The sequence below is a fragment of the Suillus fuscotomentosus genome, assembly GCF_016647785.1.
Source record: "Suillus fuscotomentosus strain FC203 chromosome Unknown F5891scaffold_117, whole genome shotgun sequence".
Taxonomy (NCBI): Eukaryota; Fungi; Basidiomycota; class Agaricomycetes; order Boletales; family Suillaceae; genus Suillus; species Suillus fuscotomentosus.
The window spans coordinates 105,335-124,034 of record NW_024539629.1 but is presented as its reverse complement, the minus strand read 5'-3'; the positions used below and the strand labels follow the sequence as shown (position 1 = coordinate 124,034).

The 18,700-nt window shown below is 42.7% G+C and overlaps 1 protein-coding gene across 1 annotated transcript; it reads right to left on the bottom strand.

Moving 5' to 3' along the window:
* Window positions 1-8,380: 8,380 nt before the first annotated feature.
* On the bottom strand, window positions 8,381-9,314 carry F5891DRAFT_1197228 (uncharacterized protein; the record flags this gene model as incomplete). Its single annotated transcript, XM_041368443.1, has 2 exons — window positions 8,381-9,154; window positions 9,213-9,314. The coding sequence occupies 2 exons, from the start codon at window positions 9,312-9,314 to the stop codon at window positions 8,381-8,383; spliced, it is 876 nt and encodes a 291-aa protein (XP_041218408.1).
* Window positions 9,315-18,700: the final 9,386 nt, after the last annotated feature.

Genomic DNA, 18,700 nt, shown 5'->3' with positions numbered 1-18,700 from the left:
TTGAAATATTAAAGCAAAGTATCTGATAATCGAAAATACAAGAAATAAGTGAGGAGACTGTAGGTACAAGTGAGTGGGATGTGTGATACAAAGAAGAAACAATGAAGAGAGAGGAGCCAAAAACTCTCGCTCAGCTGGACGTATGGTGCCGGTTCCTTCCAGGCACTCTGGAACCGGCACCTTTCACATATTCTCGACGGTCTTGATGGAGAAGATAAAAAGACACTGGAAAGTTTTAAACTTGATATACTCGAAGTTGGACCATTGCAGATGTGCAGTGATATTGAGGCTGATGATGATGATGATTTACTATACAATGTAGTGTAGATAACATAGATCAATACAATGATTGTTTTTCAATAATCTTGATAACACATCTTTGCATAAATTACCTGATATTACCAGCTCAGGGTGTAATATAACTAAAAGTATGCTTTACAAATGCAAACCTGAGCTAGTCCACAAATGAACTGCTCAAAAGCACTTTAGAGTGAGCTTCAACCAACTCAGCTTTTTAGATGCACTGTGGGGACCAAACAATAGCTGGACCCATAGGAGTCTACAAGGTTTGTGATTCTTACAGTTGGTACCACAAAATCATAGTCCACCACATGTTTCAATATAGATCAAATGTATATATAAGGACCTCGTGAAAGTAAGGATTTTGAACTAAGCAATACTGATCATAGTGGAGTTCACTGATGATTAATTTAGGGACAGTGTTTACCAGTGCTGATGTCACCAATGTTTTGTAGCAATTATTTATGGAATATTTTGTGCTTTCAGTCATCTACTCAAATTAACTAAACAATAAAAAAGTTTTATGGCTTGTTCCCAGAACACAAATCATTTTAAGCTCCAATGGGAACCAGAGATATAAATTCTTATGGCTGCTGATATTATATTTCAGAGCAAATTCATTATGTCCAAGTCTACATTCATAGTCAATGGTGCTCTCACTAGCACCAATAATTCCGTTAGTCTCACCAATATGGCAAATATATTTGAGTTCACTGCTTCCTGACTGCTTACCATTTGGACTACACTTGAGCAAAGCACTCATGTAAAATTGGCAAAAGCTCATCACATCATGACAAGGTACCTTATGTGGGAGGGTGATGTGAGTATGAATTCTGATAGATTCCATTTGAAAGCTTCATCCATGTTAAGCAACTGCATGAGTATGAGTAACCTACACAGGTCCCAGGTAAGGGTGAGTGGTCAATACCCTCAATGCCACTTAAACCTAGCACCAGTGTTTGGCTATATCATAGCCCTGCGGGACTACTATCAGAGCAGCCAGGGAGTCTATCCCATATTCCCAGCCCCTTACGGTCGCCTTCTTCACTGAGTTCAACTCCTACATTGTTTTCATATCATACTCCCGAGGCACCGGTTGTTTTGACTCCACTGGTACAGTTTGAATGCCTGGGAGAAGACACCTCTAAGCATCCTCCACACTCATTCCTTTGCCCTTCCCCTCTCCTGGACACTCAGATAGTGGTGGAGACATCACTTTCGGAGTATAGATTGAATATATATCTCCCAGGCTTCTGAAGGGATAACATGTGAGTCTTTTAATTATACTTCTTGGGAAGGCTATTGATAATATTTTAGTATAATCGCTGTCCGAAGGCACAGCGTACTTCATGTTGTTGCTGACTCATGGGAGCCTGGAGGCGGTAAGCCATCAATACTTTTGCTTAAACTGAAGTTAAGTTTTATTGTATGTCCTCTACCCAGGACACTTTGAATGTCTCATCATATTCAGATATGATGTGGATATGAAACAAGTATGTGCTGGATTTGATACAGGAATACTTTGTATCATTGTCATCTGGCATCCATTGGCAGTGTTTTCTTGATTCTAAATGTATTTCTAGTCTAGCATAGGGCTAAACCGGATGGCTGCCACTACCTGCGATCAGGTTGGATGCGTGAATGTGACTTCCGCTTGGAGGTTTAGTTGAATGACATGACAGGGTGATTCTTATGGGGCATGCCTGGAACACCAAATGGATAGGGTAGACGAGATGAGCAGGATGCTCCGAACCATGGTTTTTGTACATACTGTATATCCGTACATATCAGTCAGGGTTGCCTTTTATGGCACCCATACCCTTACCCATACCTGTGCATGGGTTAGACCATCCAAATACTGGCAGCAAGCACTTAGTACCATGGGTGCACAACTCATTGAACACCACATCACCATTTGTACCCTCACCCCCACTATTCACATCAGCATTGGTGCATATGCCAATACCATCAACACTAATGACCACTATGCCATGTCCAATGCCACCAGCACTATGTACAAATGCCCAATGAACACCAGCAAGTGCTAATATGATATGAATGCTTGTGGACAACACCAGGATGCCAAAGATGAGAAAAGGAGAAGAGTTGGAGATGTGAGGAGAAAATTGATAGGAAAGGATAGATCTAGAGACACACTTTTATTCTTGCTTGTATGCAGTGCATGTAGACTCAACTCTGGATGGGGAGTTGGTGGTGTTAGGTGTAGTTGAAGTAGACTTTTGAGTGGGGATCTCTTTCTCTCAGCTGCAAAGGTGCATGTACTGTGTATTTTATGCTACTTCACTTTTAGCACTTTCTCAATAGCAAACTCAAAAGTTTTCTAGCATACCATGCTGCTGTAAGCTACACATATGGATATATGATATATTGAAGATTTCTTTGCACTTCCACTAAGGGATAGCATCAAAGAGAGCATGAAGGGCCATTGAAGGCTTGTGACCATCCTGTGAAAGATCAAGTGAGCTGTTCATTGGCTTCCTTGTCAAAATTTGGAGTGAAAAGCTCCTTATGAGGGCCTTGCTTATAGCTATGAATTATTTCCCTAACCTCATGACATACTCTTACTCTTCTTGTTGCTATATTGATATTGTCATTATTGATATCATCTTCTTACTATCATATCATTTTTTTCTATCATGTCCTGACCCCATATGAAACTATTTGAACCATGCTAATCGTGCCATGTGGTTCACAGCATACAAGATCTGGGTGTGTTTAATACATAGGTGTTTGCATTTGCGATTACTGATTATTATTATTATTTATTTGGCTACATCATGAGGTTTATGAAACCATGCAACTTATTGAATAAGTCTAACTATTAAGTACCAGAATTGAGGGTGCATCTTATTGTATATTTTCCACCCACTTTATTATGGCCCCAAAGGTGGGTTCAAGTTGCAACACAAAGAATATAACTTGTATGAAACACACAAAGACCACAAAAACACAACCTATACATAAGAACACTAAGATATGTCTTATTAAATGTGCACATACAACTAATTTAAATATTGTTAGGCAATTAAAAAACTAAGTAAAAACATAGATTTGAACTCATTCTTAAACTTAGATGCAAGCCAGATCAGCATCTGTATCAAGCAACCCCAGCCTCCAGCATCCTACAAGCAACTTATCTCATAGATTAACTCAGAAAGCATAGATGAAGATTTTTAGGATGATAAGATAGAGGAGAATAAGATAGAGAAATGTGATGTAGAGAATAATGAGATAGAGGATAACAATGAAGGTTCTGAGCAGCTAGGCCTACCATAAGACTACCCTCAGCTATTACAGAGCTATACTTAGATATTGTAGGGCTACCATCAGCCATCATAGGGTTGCCACCTATTCCATCAGCCCAAGCCCTACCTTCATTCACACTACTGGAACTTGCATCTTGTAAGGCTCAGTGATTTGGTGTGTTTACACCAACAATATTTAGAAACATTGTGCCTATGCATGAGAGGCACAGGAAAGAAGAATGAGCTTTTTATGTAAGATAGTTGCCCATTGACCTTCCTGAAATTTGCAAGGTATTTGTATATAACCCTTGTTAACTATCTAAAAAGTATTGAGGATACCTATTTCCAACTAGTGTTATCAGAGTATGTTGCTTACCTATCTTGTGATTGTGACTAACATTGTTCTATAGGCTACAGGTGATATTATGGTTACTGCACCACTCTCATTTTAGAGAGACTTGCCTCTAGTATCCACCCCTCCCTCACCCATCACTGGCCTATTTGTGGCTGGTGCCAGCTCTCCAGCCAATAATTTTGCATGCTTCTATTCTTACACCAGGCAATAATCTACCAACGAAAAGTTTAAGAGAATGATGAAAGTAGCAAAGTCAAATATGCGCTACCAAGTACTACTATAGAATGCCATGCCTGAAGGAGGTACTAATACAATAATAGCAGAGGCAGTGCTTTTTGGCAGTGAGCAAGAAGTTCCTGCCTAATAAGCAAATTCCTAACTATGACACTTATCTCAAGATGCTCTGTATTCTCACAATGACCATATGGACAGCTTTCAAAATAAGAGCACACTGTCAAGTCCCCACTTACTATGATTTCAATCATCCATCAGATCCAAATGCAGAAATCACACACAGGCAACAACATGTGCCAATGCTTGTAGAGAATCATGCTTACTTGCACACACAGATGGCTGGTGGTGTGAAATATGCAAGTATGTTTTGACTTCAAACATTTTGAATTGATCACACATAACTAATGTTGATTACAGAGCTAACAATGTACCATGGAATGAATGCTTTTTCAAAGGCAGCATTTCCACTCACCATACTCATATCACTTGTAATGTAAAGCTATCTACCAAGACTGGTGCAAGGAATAAGGTATCAAGATGCACAATTGTGCCATACCTGCCAACTGCAAAGCAACTGATGGGACCTAGCAGATATTAGACCAGTCACTCATACCTAAAATACATAAGGTGAGTGATTACAATTTTTTGTGTAACTAAGACACTTATGCCATACATAGGCATTCCAACTTGTTAATAAGGGACTATTCTGTCAACTCCTTCAGTATCTCCGGCCTTCCCTTATGGACAGAGACATTCTCCATCACACCAAAACTCATGATGAAATTCTTCAACAAGCCAAACTCACTGTCCAGCATGTCAACGACAAAATGGAGCAAGTCAACAGTAAGGTGTCTATCACTTTCAACTCATGAACCTCTGAACCCAGTGTACCTTTCCTATCTGTCATGGCACATTATATTGACTCCCCAGTTGGGAAACCTCATGAGTGAAAGCTGAAGGTGGAGCAAATTGCATTTACCACCATCAATGGTAATCATAACAGCAGCAACATTGGCCAAATTTTAATACAAACTATCGATGACTATGGCATTTATAACAAGCTTGGTTGGTTTATGGCTAACAATGCCACTAACAATAATACTGCGATTCAGACTGTTGCAGATGCTATTGACCCCTCTGATACAAAGTGGATTGCCAGTGAGTACCATGTGTAGTAAGTTGTTTATTTCACATTCAATTCAATTCAATGTCACTGATGTCTATTAGTTGCATGAAGCATGCCTTACACTTAGCGGCCAAACACTTTATTGAGGACATTGTTTTCACATGGCTAGTATTCTCAGCAAGAACATGACAAATGATGATGAGGGTGATGAAATGACTGATTTTGAGGTTGCCGATACCATTGGAAAAGCCCTCACACTGGTAACACAGATAAGTTTTAACCTTCAGTTGAGTATAAGCCTGCTTTAATGAACCATTTATGCAGGTACAAAAATCTTCTCAGACATAAACCTTCTTTCAGAAGTGTTGTGCTAAGGTCAATGAGCCAAGTCTTGAGCTATTAAAATGGATTTGCACAAGATGGGCCTCACTTTTTGGCATGATGGAACGCGCACTTCAGTTGTATAAGGGGTTCAATAGATTTATTCAGCTCACAGACAACAGCGATGAAGTTCCTAACTTGCAGGGTAAGTCATATGGAGCATTGAAGCTCTCAGTGGATGAATGGAAGTGTTGGAATTAATGTGTGACATGCTTCAGGTGCATGTAAGCCTCTCCATTGTTTGTTTTTGTGCTAACTATTAAACTACTTACAAGGAGCCCACAAACACCTAACAATCTTTTTCAGCAACTCGCAAACTACTATATGGCATACCATTCTAGTCCTCAAGTTTCTGCAAGAGACTTGGCAAAACATGGCCAATTGTTCAAAGTTCAACAACTTCTCAATGGCCATCAACTCTGGTCTCAATAATCTTTGCAAATGGTACCACAAGATCAACAAAAACAATGTCTATTTTATTTGTCTTGGTATGTGCTACATTTACTATAGAATGCCCCCTGTCATCCTAGCACTTGACCCTGACTATAAGGTCACATACATGAAGAGTAAATGGAAGCATTATGACTTTGAGGCAGGTATGGAATGCTTGCAAAAAGTCATAAGTCCATGTCTGTCTCATGGTTGCAAGTGCACTAATTTCACATAGTTTGACAAACATTATCATCATAAGATAGGCCGCAGTCATACTTTACTTGATCATGTAATCAGATCATGACATTTCATGACAGAAGTACCAGAATCGCATCTCCTCCTTCAAATCATCGTTTTTGCTAAAGTAGAACTTAGGAATGTTAGCTAAAGTACATCCTTAGAGAGCTTAGGTTTTAAAATTGTAATATAGTTAGTTCAAACTGAAAGTGAAGATCACTTTCTTATGTTTGGGACATGCTAATTGTGCTTTGTCATCTGCTTCAGAAGCCATCGACAGAACCAACACTACCTCTCAATAGTATGCCAAAACATAAACAACTCTTCAACATTGCAAACCTGGGAAGCTGGGCTAAGTCAACAACTCACTCCAAAGAGAATGTAGGATATTTTGCGCAACCTTGATAACATTGTATAATGGTGACTGATAGTAGTTGATAACACAAAATCACATCATATCACCACCTCAGTCACACCACGTGATCAAGTTAAGTATGACTGTGGCCTATCTTACTTTAAGTTCATTGCCTAATGCAGAGTGAGCTATTGCTGTTCCTTCATTGCTCACTCATCAAGGGTCGTATGGCCACAGTTGGATGTGTGATGCCATCAAATCTCATGTCATCAATGACATTATGAGCCAAAGGCCTCGCCAAGAGCTTGATGATTATCTTGCAACACCGCTAGAGGACATTGATGATGTGGTGGCATGGTGGGGGGTAAGTTTAGTTTTTTGTATTGCTATTTCTCCTCAAGCTCACCATATTCCTAGCATCATTCAGTTCAATATCCTACCATTTCCCACATCACAAAAGACTATCTGGCCATTCAGGGCTCTGCCATTGCATCAGAACAGGCCTTTTCAAGTGGTGGAATCACTGGGACATGCCGAAACTGCTTGTTGCCAACAATGTTTGAGGCTCTGCAACTGCTAAAGAGTATGTATCGTCAGGGTCACATACTATCTGCAATGGCACAAGCTGAGTTTGCAGCTGCTCGTGAATACCCCCTCATGGATGTTGTGTAGTTACTCATGTGTATCAAATTTTTCATGTAATTTCTACAATTTGTTTTTAAATTATATGTTGTGTTCAAGTGTTCATACTCCTTGCCTGAACCTGACCAATAGTCCAGTTTGGGGTTTACATTCAGAGGCCCAAGAACCAGACCGAACTGGACTTTGGCAGCACCATACAGTATAGGACCAGTCCTTTACTCATCACATTTTGAAATGCATCCCACTCTATAATAACTCATTTTTTCGAAAATCATAGCGGACAGTAATATTCCACTGTACATGTAAATACTATAATAAATTTTTGAGAGTTATTGACGATGATGTTAGTGTATTGTAGCAAGATCATTAAAAACAGTGTTATCTTTGACTTCACCAGTCCTTTACCCACCTCAATTTAGATGTTACATCATGCAACACCATAAATTTGTAATCCAAAAGGTTATGATGCAAAATGCTGATGCAATGCTGATGAGAATAGTGTGAGAGCTATGTGTGACAAACTCACCAAGATCATCTGAAAAAATTAGGGTTTCTATAGTGCACTTTATATCATATATAGCTGTCATAGCTTCATAATAACCCCCCCCCCCCCTTTATGATCACTGTATAGCAACCTCCTACATTTACATAGCTGCCATAGTAATGTGAGGATTCACTATAGCAATATAATGCTATTACCAATAACTACATTGCACTATGTGATGCACACTTACATAGCCACCTTTGTCATGTCAGAATTTACCTGTAGTAATATAATAATATCTCTAACATCTACAATTCTCAATGGATCAGCATCTTGTGACTATTGAAAATTATAATGCTGTCACTCAATGCTATGAAACTCCTATATATTTGTTACTAGCTGATATTACAATGGTTTGTAAATTTCCCTTGATGCAATGTATGTACAATGATATACTCTTGCCACTATAGAAGTACTATCAAAGCTACAAAGGTCTCATACAGACTCATACATGTTTGTCGCAACGCACTGTGATGTGAATACATAGTATCTTATGCAAGTAGCACATTTACCTGTCCACTGACAAATCCCAGGTAGGGACCAGAGCCGTGGAAAAGCCCAATTGTCCAAACAGCTCACGAGCGAATGCCTCTGAACCATATATAGATGTGTCTGATGACTTTGCTGCTGAAATGGGTCTGAAGAAACACTTCCAATCCTTGTGGGTCTTGCTAGCTCCCACATTCCTAGAGGATAAGTTCTGGAGATGTGATTGAAACCACTGCTCATCTGTGTCTGACCAAAACTCTTTCCATCGGCAAGATGCATCCCAGATGTCATGGGGCAGCCAAAAAGATCCAGCTTCTGAAACATCAATCAGTGTGGCGCTGTCCACCGCTGCCACAGAATCATCACATTGACCATTGGCGATGTCTCCTATTCCCCATATCATGATGTCCGAAGAGGGGCCTGCAAGAGCGTGATTGAGAAGGGAAGGTGGGCTGAATTGGAGCACAAGACGCCATAGAATTCCCCCCAGGGTTAAGAACTGTCGCGTGTAAGGACACATCAGTAGTGCTTGCACCTGTTCTAGGTAAATGTTCCAGCAATCCAGGTTTTTGAGGTTTAACAACCCTGGATGGGTGTTGCACAGAGCGTCCAAGTAACTTGGATAATTTCCAGTCAAGAAAAGGACTCGGATCGCTTGGGAACGGGGTGTGAAAATGCAGTATGATGCTCCACGCTGGAGTAGAGTTGGTGCTGGAGAGGCAGCAGGATCAACGCAGATGTCGTACGTGACTCGAATAGCCGATTGAAACAGCATAACTAGGGTGCCTAACTGCTGTAGTGGTACACCTTGTCAGGTGTAGTCATGTCGGGCGCAGGAGCAGAGCAGAGACAGGCTGGCGGGAGACAGCAGAGTGAGAGGCAGGGGTGCCAGGGGGTTCTGCAGTCCCTGGGGGACTTTGGTTGTAGCTAGTTGCGTGTAGCCCAGCAGACATCAGCATCTCAGTTGTCCTTGTCCTTTCCAGAACACAGTGCTGGCATGTCTATCTGGTGATGAGAGTGGGGCAGCGACCCAGTTCACCGTCTAACAGTATAGAAAGCTCAGACTCAGGACGAATCAACTTAGATATGTGTGCAAGACTTCGTGGACTCACGCCTACAGGGACGACTAGTGCCAGCAGGAACTTGAGTTTATCCCCCACTAGACCTACATTTTTTCCAGCATATCCAAGCAATCAAGCACCATTCACTCCGTGTCGTCGCATCTTCTCATTACCCTGTCAACTAGAATACCAAGGGTCACCAGACTCACCCTTGAAGGAAGAAACCAGAAGCCCTACCTTCCTCCTTCAACCAGCTCACTTCACCCCAAGTCAAGACAATAGCACATCATCCTCTCCAACAACAACCTCTTCACTCACAGCAACACGTCCCACGCCAACACCATCCACCAACATAGCAGCACTACCCATCAGGAAACAGTCGAGTTCACCACCGTTACCTATGGCTAGCAAGAACCCACAAACAGTGCCATTGTTTTGGGGGGACTATGCAAACAAAGAAGAGCCAACGGAATGGTTCGCCCAATTCAAGCTGTCAATGCCAGCATCTTGGAATGATTTGCAGCGAATTAGCCGCTTTGAAATGCAATTAGCTCCAGGGAACATAGCAGAAGAATGGTTCCAGGACATTGCAACCAGGAAAAGCTTCATGTTTTCAGGCCTCAAACTCGCATTCCGCAAACATTGGCCGCCTCCCAAATGACCCAAGTACATGCAGACACAGCAGAAGGAACGGGTCATGGCAGAGCTACTAGAGGAGGACGAGATTGGTGTATGGGCAGAGGGCAACTACAGACACGTCACTTGGGTAAGCAAAGTGTCGCATCTCGCCCTGGGAATGAGAGATACAGCAGGACATCTAATCGAATACGTGGTTGAAGGCATACCGGACTTACTGAAGGACCACCTCAAATGTGACTACGATAGTTGGGATGACTTCATAGATGATGTGCAGAGCGTACCGAGCATCAAGCTTAAGAGGGGTCGCGAGGATCTGGATAAGGAGCATGCAAGGGACACAGACATCGCGAGGCTCAAAGCGCAAAGTGTTCAACGACTCAGCACACCAACCTACTGAACACCATTCTGAACGGCAACACCACCCAACCCAATGCCAGCAAATGTCATAGGAAACACATATCCTTCCCTCTATCTGACCCTATCAGCCCCCACCATGAATAACCCCATGATGCCAATGCGAGGGGAATGCCCTTCATGTGTGCGCAGCTAACCAGAGCTCAAATCCTGGAGAAACTATCAGCAACGCCCCAACAAGCCAATACAGAGGCAGGAAGACAACAATACAAGGTGGATGTTGAGTTATGGCACCGTACACATGGTGCAGAAGGGTTCCCAACCTTAGAAAAACCCTACCCTCTACGTCCAGGAACCGCAGTCCTTGGATCAGGAGAGTGCTACAATTGTGGCATGGTCACGGAACTGCTTCACGTCAGTACACAATGCATCGCTCAAGACCTGTTAAGACCCCAAGAATCAAGGTGGTGACAACAGGTCGCAGGATTGATTAGAAGGACAGCATCGCCGATGAATCGTCCCAGCTACTTATCAACGCCAGTCCAGCACATTATGGCCACCACATACCCACAGTATGGTGCATATGGAATGGCGGGAACAATGCCAATATATACGGTAGCACTGCAGGAAGAATTGGGAGGATGGAGCGGACAAGATCATTGGATTGCACAAGAACCAGGGTACGAGTGGATACCGGAAAACTACATGGAACCACTGCCAATGTTGGACCAGCAGTAGTTCCCATAGTACCAAGTCCATCTTTCATTTCTCCTTCTAACCAAATGAACAGTTTTGCGTCTCATAACACATCTCAGGATGTGCCTCGGGCACAAAGTATTGTACATAGCATTTCTTCTTCTTCTTCAACGGCAAGCGTAGAGTTGCCATCTCTTAACTCACCATCACCTACCGGCTCGGTTGTACCTTCAATTATGTCAAACAATTCTATTACTGATGTTTATTGGTTGGATGCTTCAGGCAAACCAGAAATCTCACAGACGAGCAATCCATTTTTAACAGTACCCTACCTGCAAGGACCACAAGGGGAGAAAACACGGTTCCTTGCCATTGTGGATAATGGCGCAATGATCAACGCTATCGACACAGCAGCGTATCAATGTATAGCAAGACACCTCTCTCCACTAAGTCCTTCAATGAGAACCTTACACATGGCTAATGGAGCATTAGTACCGTCAACGGGAGTATGGATAGGAATACTGTCATGGGGACCGGTACAGGTGCACACAACCTTTGAAGTCTTTCCAAGTGGGGGATCATGGTGAATGCTCATTGGTAAACTGCTACTAGAACAGGTACGAGCGATACACAAATATAGTGCTGACACCATTATTTTACCTTATAGAACATCTTATCATCATATCCCCAACTTCTCCGAGTATTGTCCTCTCCCAAGGCCATGTTTACCAATGGCTGTCCAGTTTCCATCATCGTCAAAATTTGTAACACCACAAGTATCAACGTCTAATGAATTTACAGCACATAGTATCAACAATACTCAAGTATATACAGTCCCACCCATAGAAGAATCGCCCATAGAAGAACCTCCAGAATTAATAAGTGAAGTCCAACATGTAAATAAGGAAGATGACGAAGATGACACGCAAATATTAGGTGAAGTACCGGACCTTGGAGACTCAGCACTACCTGATGATATCTTTACTAGACTAACATCATGAGGACTGTTCTATCCACCTCAAGTAAATGCAATCACCAACGCCATTCATTTTGGAGCCCATCTCAACAAAGAACAACTACAGAAGGCACAAGCACTAGTTATAGAGTTCATGGACATATTCGCGCTATCAATCCAGGAAGTGAAACCAGTGGACTTTACTGAATTCCATCTACAGATACCTCAGGACGCGATATTTTCAAGGAAAATGCACCAAAGACCACTAACACAGCCTCAATGCAAGTATCTATTCCCAGTTCTAGATGACATGAGACGGGCAGGAATCACACATTTCATTCCAGCGGACAAAGTCAAAGCAGTAGCTTCAACAGTCTTAGTACAGAAGACTCACTCAGGAACCAGCTTATCGCTTGACGACATTCGACAGATTGTTAACCAACAGTGTGTCGCACTCGGTGAGCCTTCGGACCACACTGTTGACATGGAATCAACACCGGTTATCACTCCAAAGCAGGTAGACCCATCTAAGGTCAAATGGAGAATACAGTGGCTCAAAAAAGTGTCTCAATGTTTGTAACTTTTCATGTAATTGCTTTATTATGAGCCAGGGTGTGGGAATATGACTAAACTGTAGGGAGGTGTCATAAAGCTATACTTCTTAGCCTCATTGAAGTTCCCTATAGCGTGGGAAGATGATATCATCATGTGCATATATGGCTATTTTAATTTGGTGACTCATTGAGACACTTTTTTGACTTTCAGTTTGATCAACACAATCTCTATAATTATGATACTTCATGTGACCTCCTGTTGCTCTAATCACTTCTGCCACTCTTCTAGACATGCTATCTATCAATTTTGAGTATTTCTTCTTAGCACTCCTTTCTCACTCTGCTGCAACTCTGTCCTACAGCTGAAATAGCCCCTATGATGAATTTTGATAGGCTGTAAGCAATTTCTTGAATATTTTTCAGAGATATTCAATAGGGCTGATGTATAGGGACTATGATAGACATGATAGAACATTTATATCATGGTCTTTGAGCTGCTAGTGACTAACTTAGACATATACTTAGGATCATTATTTTATTGCAACATAGTATCTTCCTCATTAATCTATGATTTCTGTATGCTTCTTAACAGACTCTCATCTAAAATAGAGATGTACCACTTGGTATTAGTCCTTTACTTCACTTCACACAGAGAATATACACTCTATTACATCTCATGCAATCCTATACCTCTATGTTTGTTACTCTACACTTAAGAGTTTATACGATTCTTTTTCTTTTAGTGGTTCACCTGTCTTTTTACAGATGTATTCCCGGCCATGGAATTGATGAATTAGGTGACCTGAGTAGCATTAGCAGCCTGCCCAGTCAGAATATGGTAAATGTGAGATCTTCATTCATGTGAGGTAAGCTTTCAATTTAGTCACTAGCAGCTCAAAGACCATGATATAAATGTTCTATCATGTCTATCATAGTCCCTATATATCAGCCCTATTGAATATCTCTGAAAAATATTCAAGAAATTGCTTACAGCCTATCAAAATTCATCATAGGGGCTATTTCAGCTGTAGGACAGAGTTGCAGCAGAGTGAGAAAGGAGTGCTAAGAAGAAATACTCAAAATTGATAGATAGCATGTCTAGAAGAGTGGCAGAAGTGATTAGAGCAACAGGAGGTCACATGAAGTATCATAATTATAGAGATTGTGTTGATCAAACTGAAAGTCAAAAAAGTGTCTCAATGAGTCACCAAATTAAAATAGCCATATATGCACATGATGATATCATCTTCCCACGCTATAGGGAACTTCAATGAGGCTAAGAAGTATAGCTTTATGACACCTCCCTACAGTTTAGTCATATTCCCACACCCTGGCTCATAATAAAGCAATTACATGAAAAGTTACAAACATTGAGACACTTTTTTGAGCCACTGTAATGCCAGAACTTCAGGGACGTGAATAAGGTATCAAACGTAGCAGTGACACCTCAAGGAGACATAGCCGCGAAACAACAATGTTTAGCGGGACATGAATTTATTTGCATCTTGGACTTCGCGACAGGTTTCTATGCAATTCCTGTGGAGGAAGAGAGTCAACCCTATTTGTGTTTCTACACCGAAGGACGAGGATATGAAGCCTATCAGCGAATGCCAATGGGGGTACAAGGTGTGCCATCATGTTTCAGTGATCTCACAGCTCAAGCATTACATGACATAATGTTACAATTACTCCTGGAGTTATATGTCGATGATGGGGCTATGGCATGTAACGACTTCAATGAACTACTATCAAGGTTACAGCTCTTTTTCTTATGGTGTTGAGAACGGGGACTGTCAATTTCACCAACGAAGACCCAGCTCTTCATGAGAGAGGTTGTCTTTGGTGGATCACACGTAGGATATGATGGTATATGACCGGATCTAGCGAAAATTGCAGCTGTAGCAGAATGGCCGGTTCCTACTAACCTGTTAGAACTGATGCATTTTCTAGGCCTTACAGGATATTTTCGATCGCTCATCAAGGACTATGCACATATAGTACTTCCATTAACTGACCTTCTACGAAACCTAGATCTACCTCCACTCAGTGTGAAAGGAGGAAAATGGAAGTATAGGCAATACTTATGTGAACGCAAGCTGGACACATATTGGGAGCAACACCACATGAAAACATTCATAAGACTCAAGCAGATATTAGTTTCAGAACTGATCCTACGTGCACCTAACTTCAATGGGACACTGTTCATCATCATTAGCGACAGATGCAAGGACGGCTTTGGGGCTGTACTAGCACAATGGTTCACGACACAACAACCATCGGGCAATACTGTCATGAATATCTACCCAATTTGATTCATGTCGAAGCATACTTCTCCATCGGAAGAACACTACAAACCATATCTACTCGAATTCGCAGCATTATTGTATTTGATCAGTTCAGATCAACAGTGTGGGGCTTCCCTGTAGAAGTGGAAACGGACTGTACAGCATTGCGGGACACACTACTCAGTGACAAACTGTCAATAGTGCATGCACATTGGCGCGATGGGATATTAGTGTACCAAATCACTGCATTCCGGTATCGTCCAGGTATCACCAATGCAGCCGCAGATGCATTAAGTCGTCATATGTCTGGACGACCACACACGGATAGAGATGGAAGCGCTTGGTCAGTTAGCGAAGATTGGGAAACAACACACGGCTTAGTAAATGACCTCTTTCTAGTGCAACCTACTGATTCAGCGATTTTAGAACTACAAGAACGATTTAAGCAAGAACCTCTCTTCCTAGAAGTCATAGATGCACTCCTTGACCTTGACAGCAGCAAACTGGACCGTGAGTGACGCAGAGCACGTTACCATGCTCTGGGATACATGATTGAAGAAGGGAAATTGTGGTGCATAGCAGACGGCAAGTCAACGCAAGCACGAGCACAGCTAGAATGTGTCTCCCAAATGGAAGCAGTAGAATTGGCGCATCAAGTACATGCAAGCAATGGACACTGGGGATGAGACCTTACCAAACTGCAGTTGATGGACCGCATCATCAGCCCACATCTGGACAAATCCATCACCGCAGTGTTACTGAACTGCCCCCAGTGCAAGAACTTTGGTCCCACTCAGTTACACGCTCTCATGTACCCTATCACTCGACGCCATCCCTTCGAACTCCTAGTAGCCGACTACCTAGCTCTTCCGAAAGGGAAAAACGGGTATCATAATGTCCTACTAGTCCTCGACACATACTCACAATACGTGTGGGGGTTCAAATTGAGAAAACACGGAAACATGCAGACAACAGTCGACGGACTCGAAACTATCTCAAATACCTTTCGAGCACCGGACATATTCATGACAGATGGCAGATCTCATTTCGACAATGGGGACGTGCGGACATGGTGTGAAGCTCATGGAACCAAACACCATGTAGTAGCGGCATATGCACCATGGGTGAACGGTTTGGTGGAAAATGCTAATGGGAAATTGTTAGGACATTTGAAGAGGTTATGCAGCCCAAGTCTAGGGGAAGATGAATATGAGAACGTGGAAACAGAGAGTCTAGCTCGAACATGGCCAGATCACTTCGACAATGCCATTCGTCAATTGAACGAGCGCATCATCCCAGCCTTCAAGTTTTCACCTAAAGAACTTATGCTAGGCCTTGTCGTCAACACCATTCCTACACCGATAGACGATGCAGTGAGAGAGCCGAGCGAAACAGAAGTTGACATACACATGGCCTATGTGGATCAACAACGCCTTGATGGAGCAGATCATACGGTTGCTCATACAGCACAGTGAAAGGCTATGTTCGACAAGAAAGTTCTCAAGTCACATACAGGTGAAGTAATATTTGAAGAAGGACAGTTAGTTCAAGTCTATGCTAATGCATTAGACTTCACCATGGCATTGGCGCACAAACTACAGCCACGATGGTCAGCTCCACAATGTGTTGTTACCAAAGTCGGCAACTCCTACACATTAGCCACTCTGGAAGGATTCCCACTCAGTGGGTTATTCCATGCAAGACGCCTTCACAGATTTGTACCAAGAAACAGCACCACACTCGCAATGCTGCAAGAGACGTTGAACAGCCCGGGTATCGAAGATGAAGAAGAATATGAAGAGGAGTGGCAAGATTTGCAGGGAGCGCTAGACAAAGAACTAGAACTTGCAGAAGATCTCGAAACCGACGAGTAGTATGTTAGGCGCCCCCGGAGTGTTGCATTTTTTTTTGGGGGAAGATGTAGTGGTACACCTTGTCAGGTGTAGTCGTGTCGGGCGCAGGAGCAGAGCAGAGACAGGCCGGTGGGAGACAGCAGAGCGAGAGGCAGGGGTGCCAGGGGGTTCTGCAGTCCCTGGGGGACTTTGTTTGTAGCTAGTTGTGTGTAGCCCAGCAGACATCAGCATCTCAGTTGTCCTTGTCCTTTCCAGAACACAGTGCTGGCATGTCCACTGCATGGCTGGGGTAGTTGGGAATGTAATCCCTGGGAGGTTCACAGGTGGTCCGATGATTAGACACACATCTGCCCCATAGGCACTGCGGATGTGGTGCAAGCCTTCGTTGGAGGGTAACAGAGCTGATGTCGATTGTAAGTTCTGCATATTATGAGTGAGGGCTGGTGAATGTGGTGAGGGTTGATGAGGACCAGATTGATGAGGTAAAAGAACAATCGGAGGCACTGGTGTACACTGAGGCGACCATGACGCTGAATTTGTCTCTTACAGCTTTGTCCAACTCCCTGTCACCATCGAGCGCTGTGGGTACAACAATTCAGATGGTCATTCTGAACAATATGTTGGGTCTTGCAGAACCTAGCTACTATTCGACCCTAAAGGGTTTCTGGACCAGGCTCAAGGCTCAGAGGAGAGGAAATATGATATAAACTTGCTGATCTCTCAGACTCATAGTGGAACTAGTGAAAAGGTGACTTTCTTATGTAAGCTAAGGTGCAAACATAACTATAGGTAAAACAGTCTCTGCAAGCCCAGCCAGGAATCAGTCCCTACAGTGTGCTGAGCCCTTGAACCCAAACCACGGTTCAGGATCATCACACTGGCAAACTGGACCTCGTGGACCTCACTCTACAAACTTGTTCTGTGTTTTTCATCTGGATCATGCGAGAAGCCAGGCTTTTCTGCTGATTTAGATTGCCGACTATTCAACATCAGTAGAGATGTCCTTCATTTTGTTACCCTATGCACAGCTCGTTCCCTGGTCTCGATGCCTCACATAATATATTCCGATAATTCTCTTGGATTCTCTCACTTGTCGTTCAACACCAGAGATGCAAGGCATTTCTGGTGTTGTCGAGGACGACTTTCCGACTATTCAACATCAGTAGAGATGTCTTCACTTCGCTACCTTATGCGCAGCTCATTCCCTGGTCTCGATGCCTCGCATAATCTATTCCGATAATTCTCTCGGAGTCTTCTACCTGTCGTTTAACACCAGAGACGCGAGGCATGTTTGGTGTTGTCAAGGACAACTTTCCGACTATTCAACATCAGTAGAGATGTCCTTCACTTTGCTACCTTATGCGCAGCTCATTCCCTAGTCTCGACACCTCGCATAATCTATTCCAACAATTCTCTTGGAGTCTTCTACTTGTCATTCAACACCAGAGACAAGCGGGATCATAATAAGTCACCAAGCTTCTCGACACTTCTTTGGCTTGTAGCTCAATATCAACGCCCCCGACCGCCTGGGTGACTCATGAAGTGAGTATGCACTTGCAACTCTTGTTTTATTGAAGTGAATCTGCCACTGTGAAACTGTCATTAGAACACTAGTTTCCCCTAAATAAGTCACATCTCCACATCCATGATTCATTTCTCTTTGTTGACTTCTGCTTTTGAAGGACAGCTCAGCTGTCCTTCAGGAATTTTGCTCCCTGTTAGAGCACAAGTGACGCCTAGAAAAGAAAGCATTTTGGGACAAGCATTTGAAATGCTGGACAAGATTGTTGCTCAGTTAAATTGAACGCCCAGCCAGTGGCCTGGCAGGAACACAACTTTCAATGACCCCATCACAACTTTGCGCCAAGCGACAGAAGATGAGTTGATCAGTCGTTTAGTACAGGCTCAATAGTGCTTGAGGATGTACCTACTCTTGCACGCA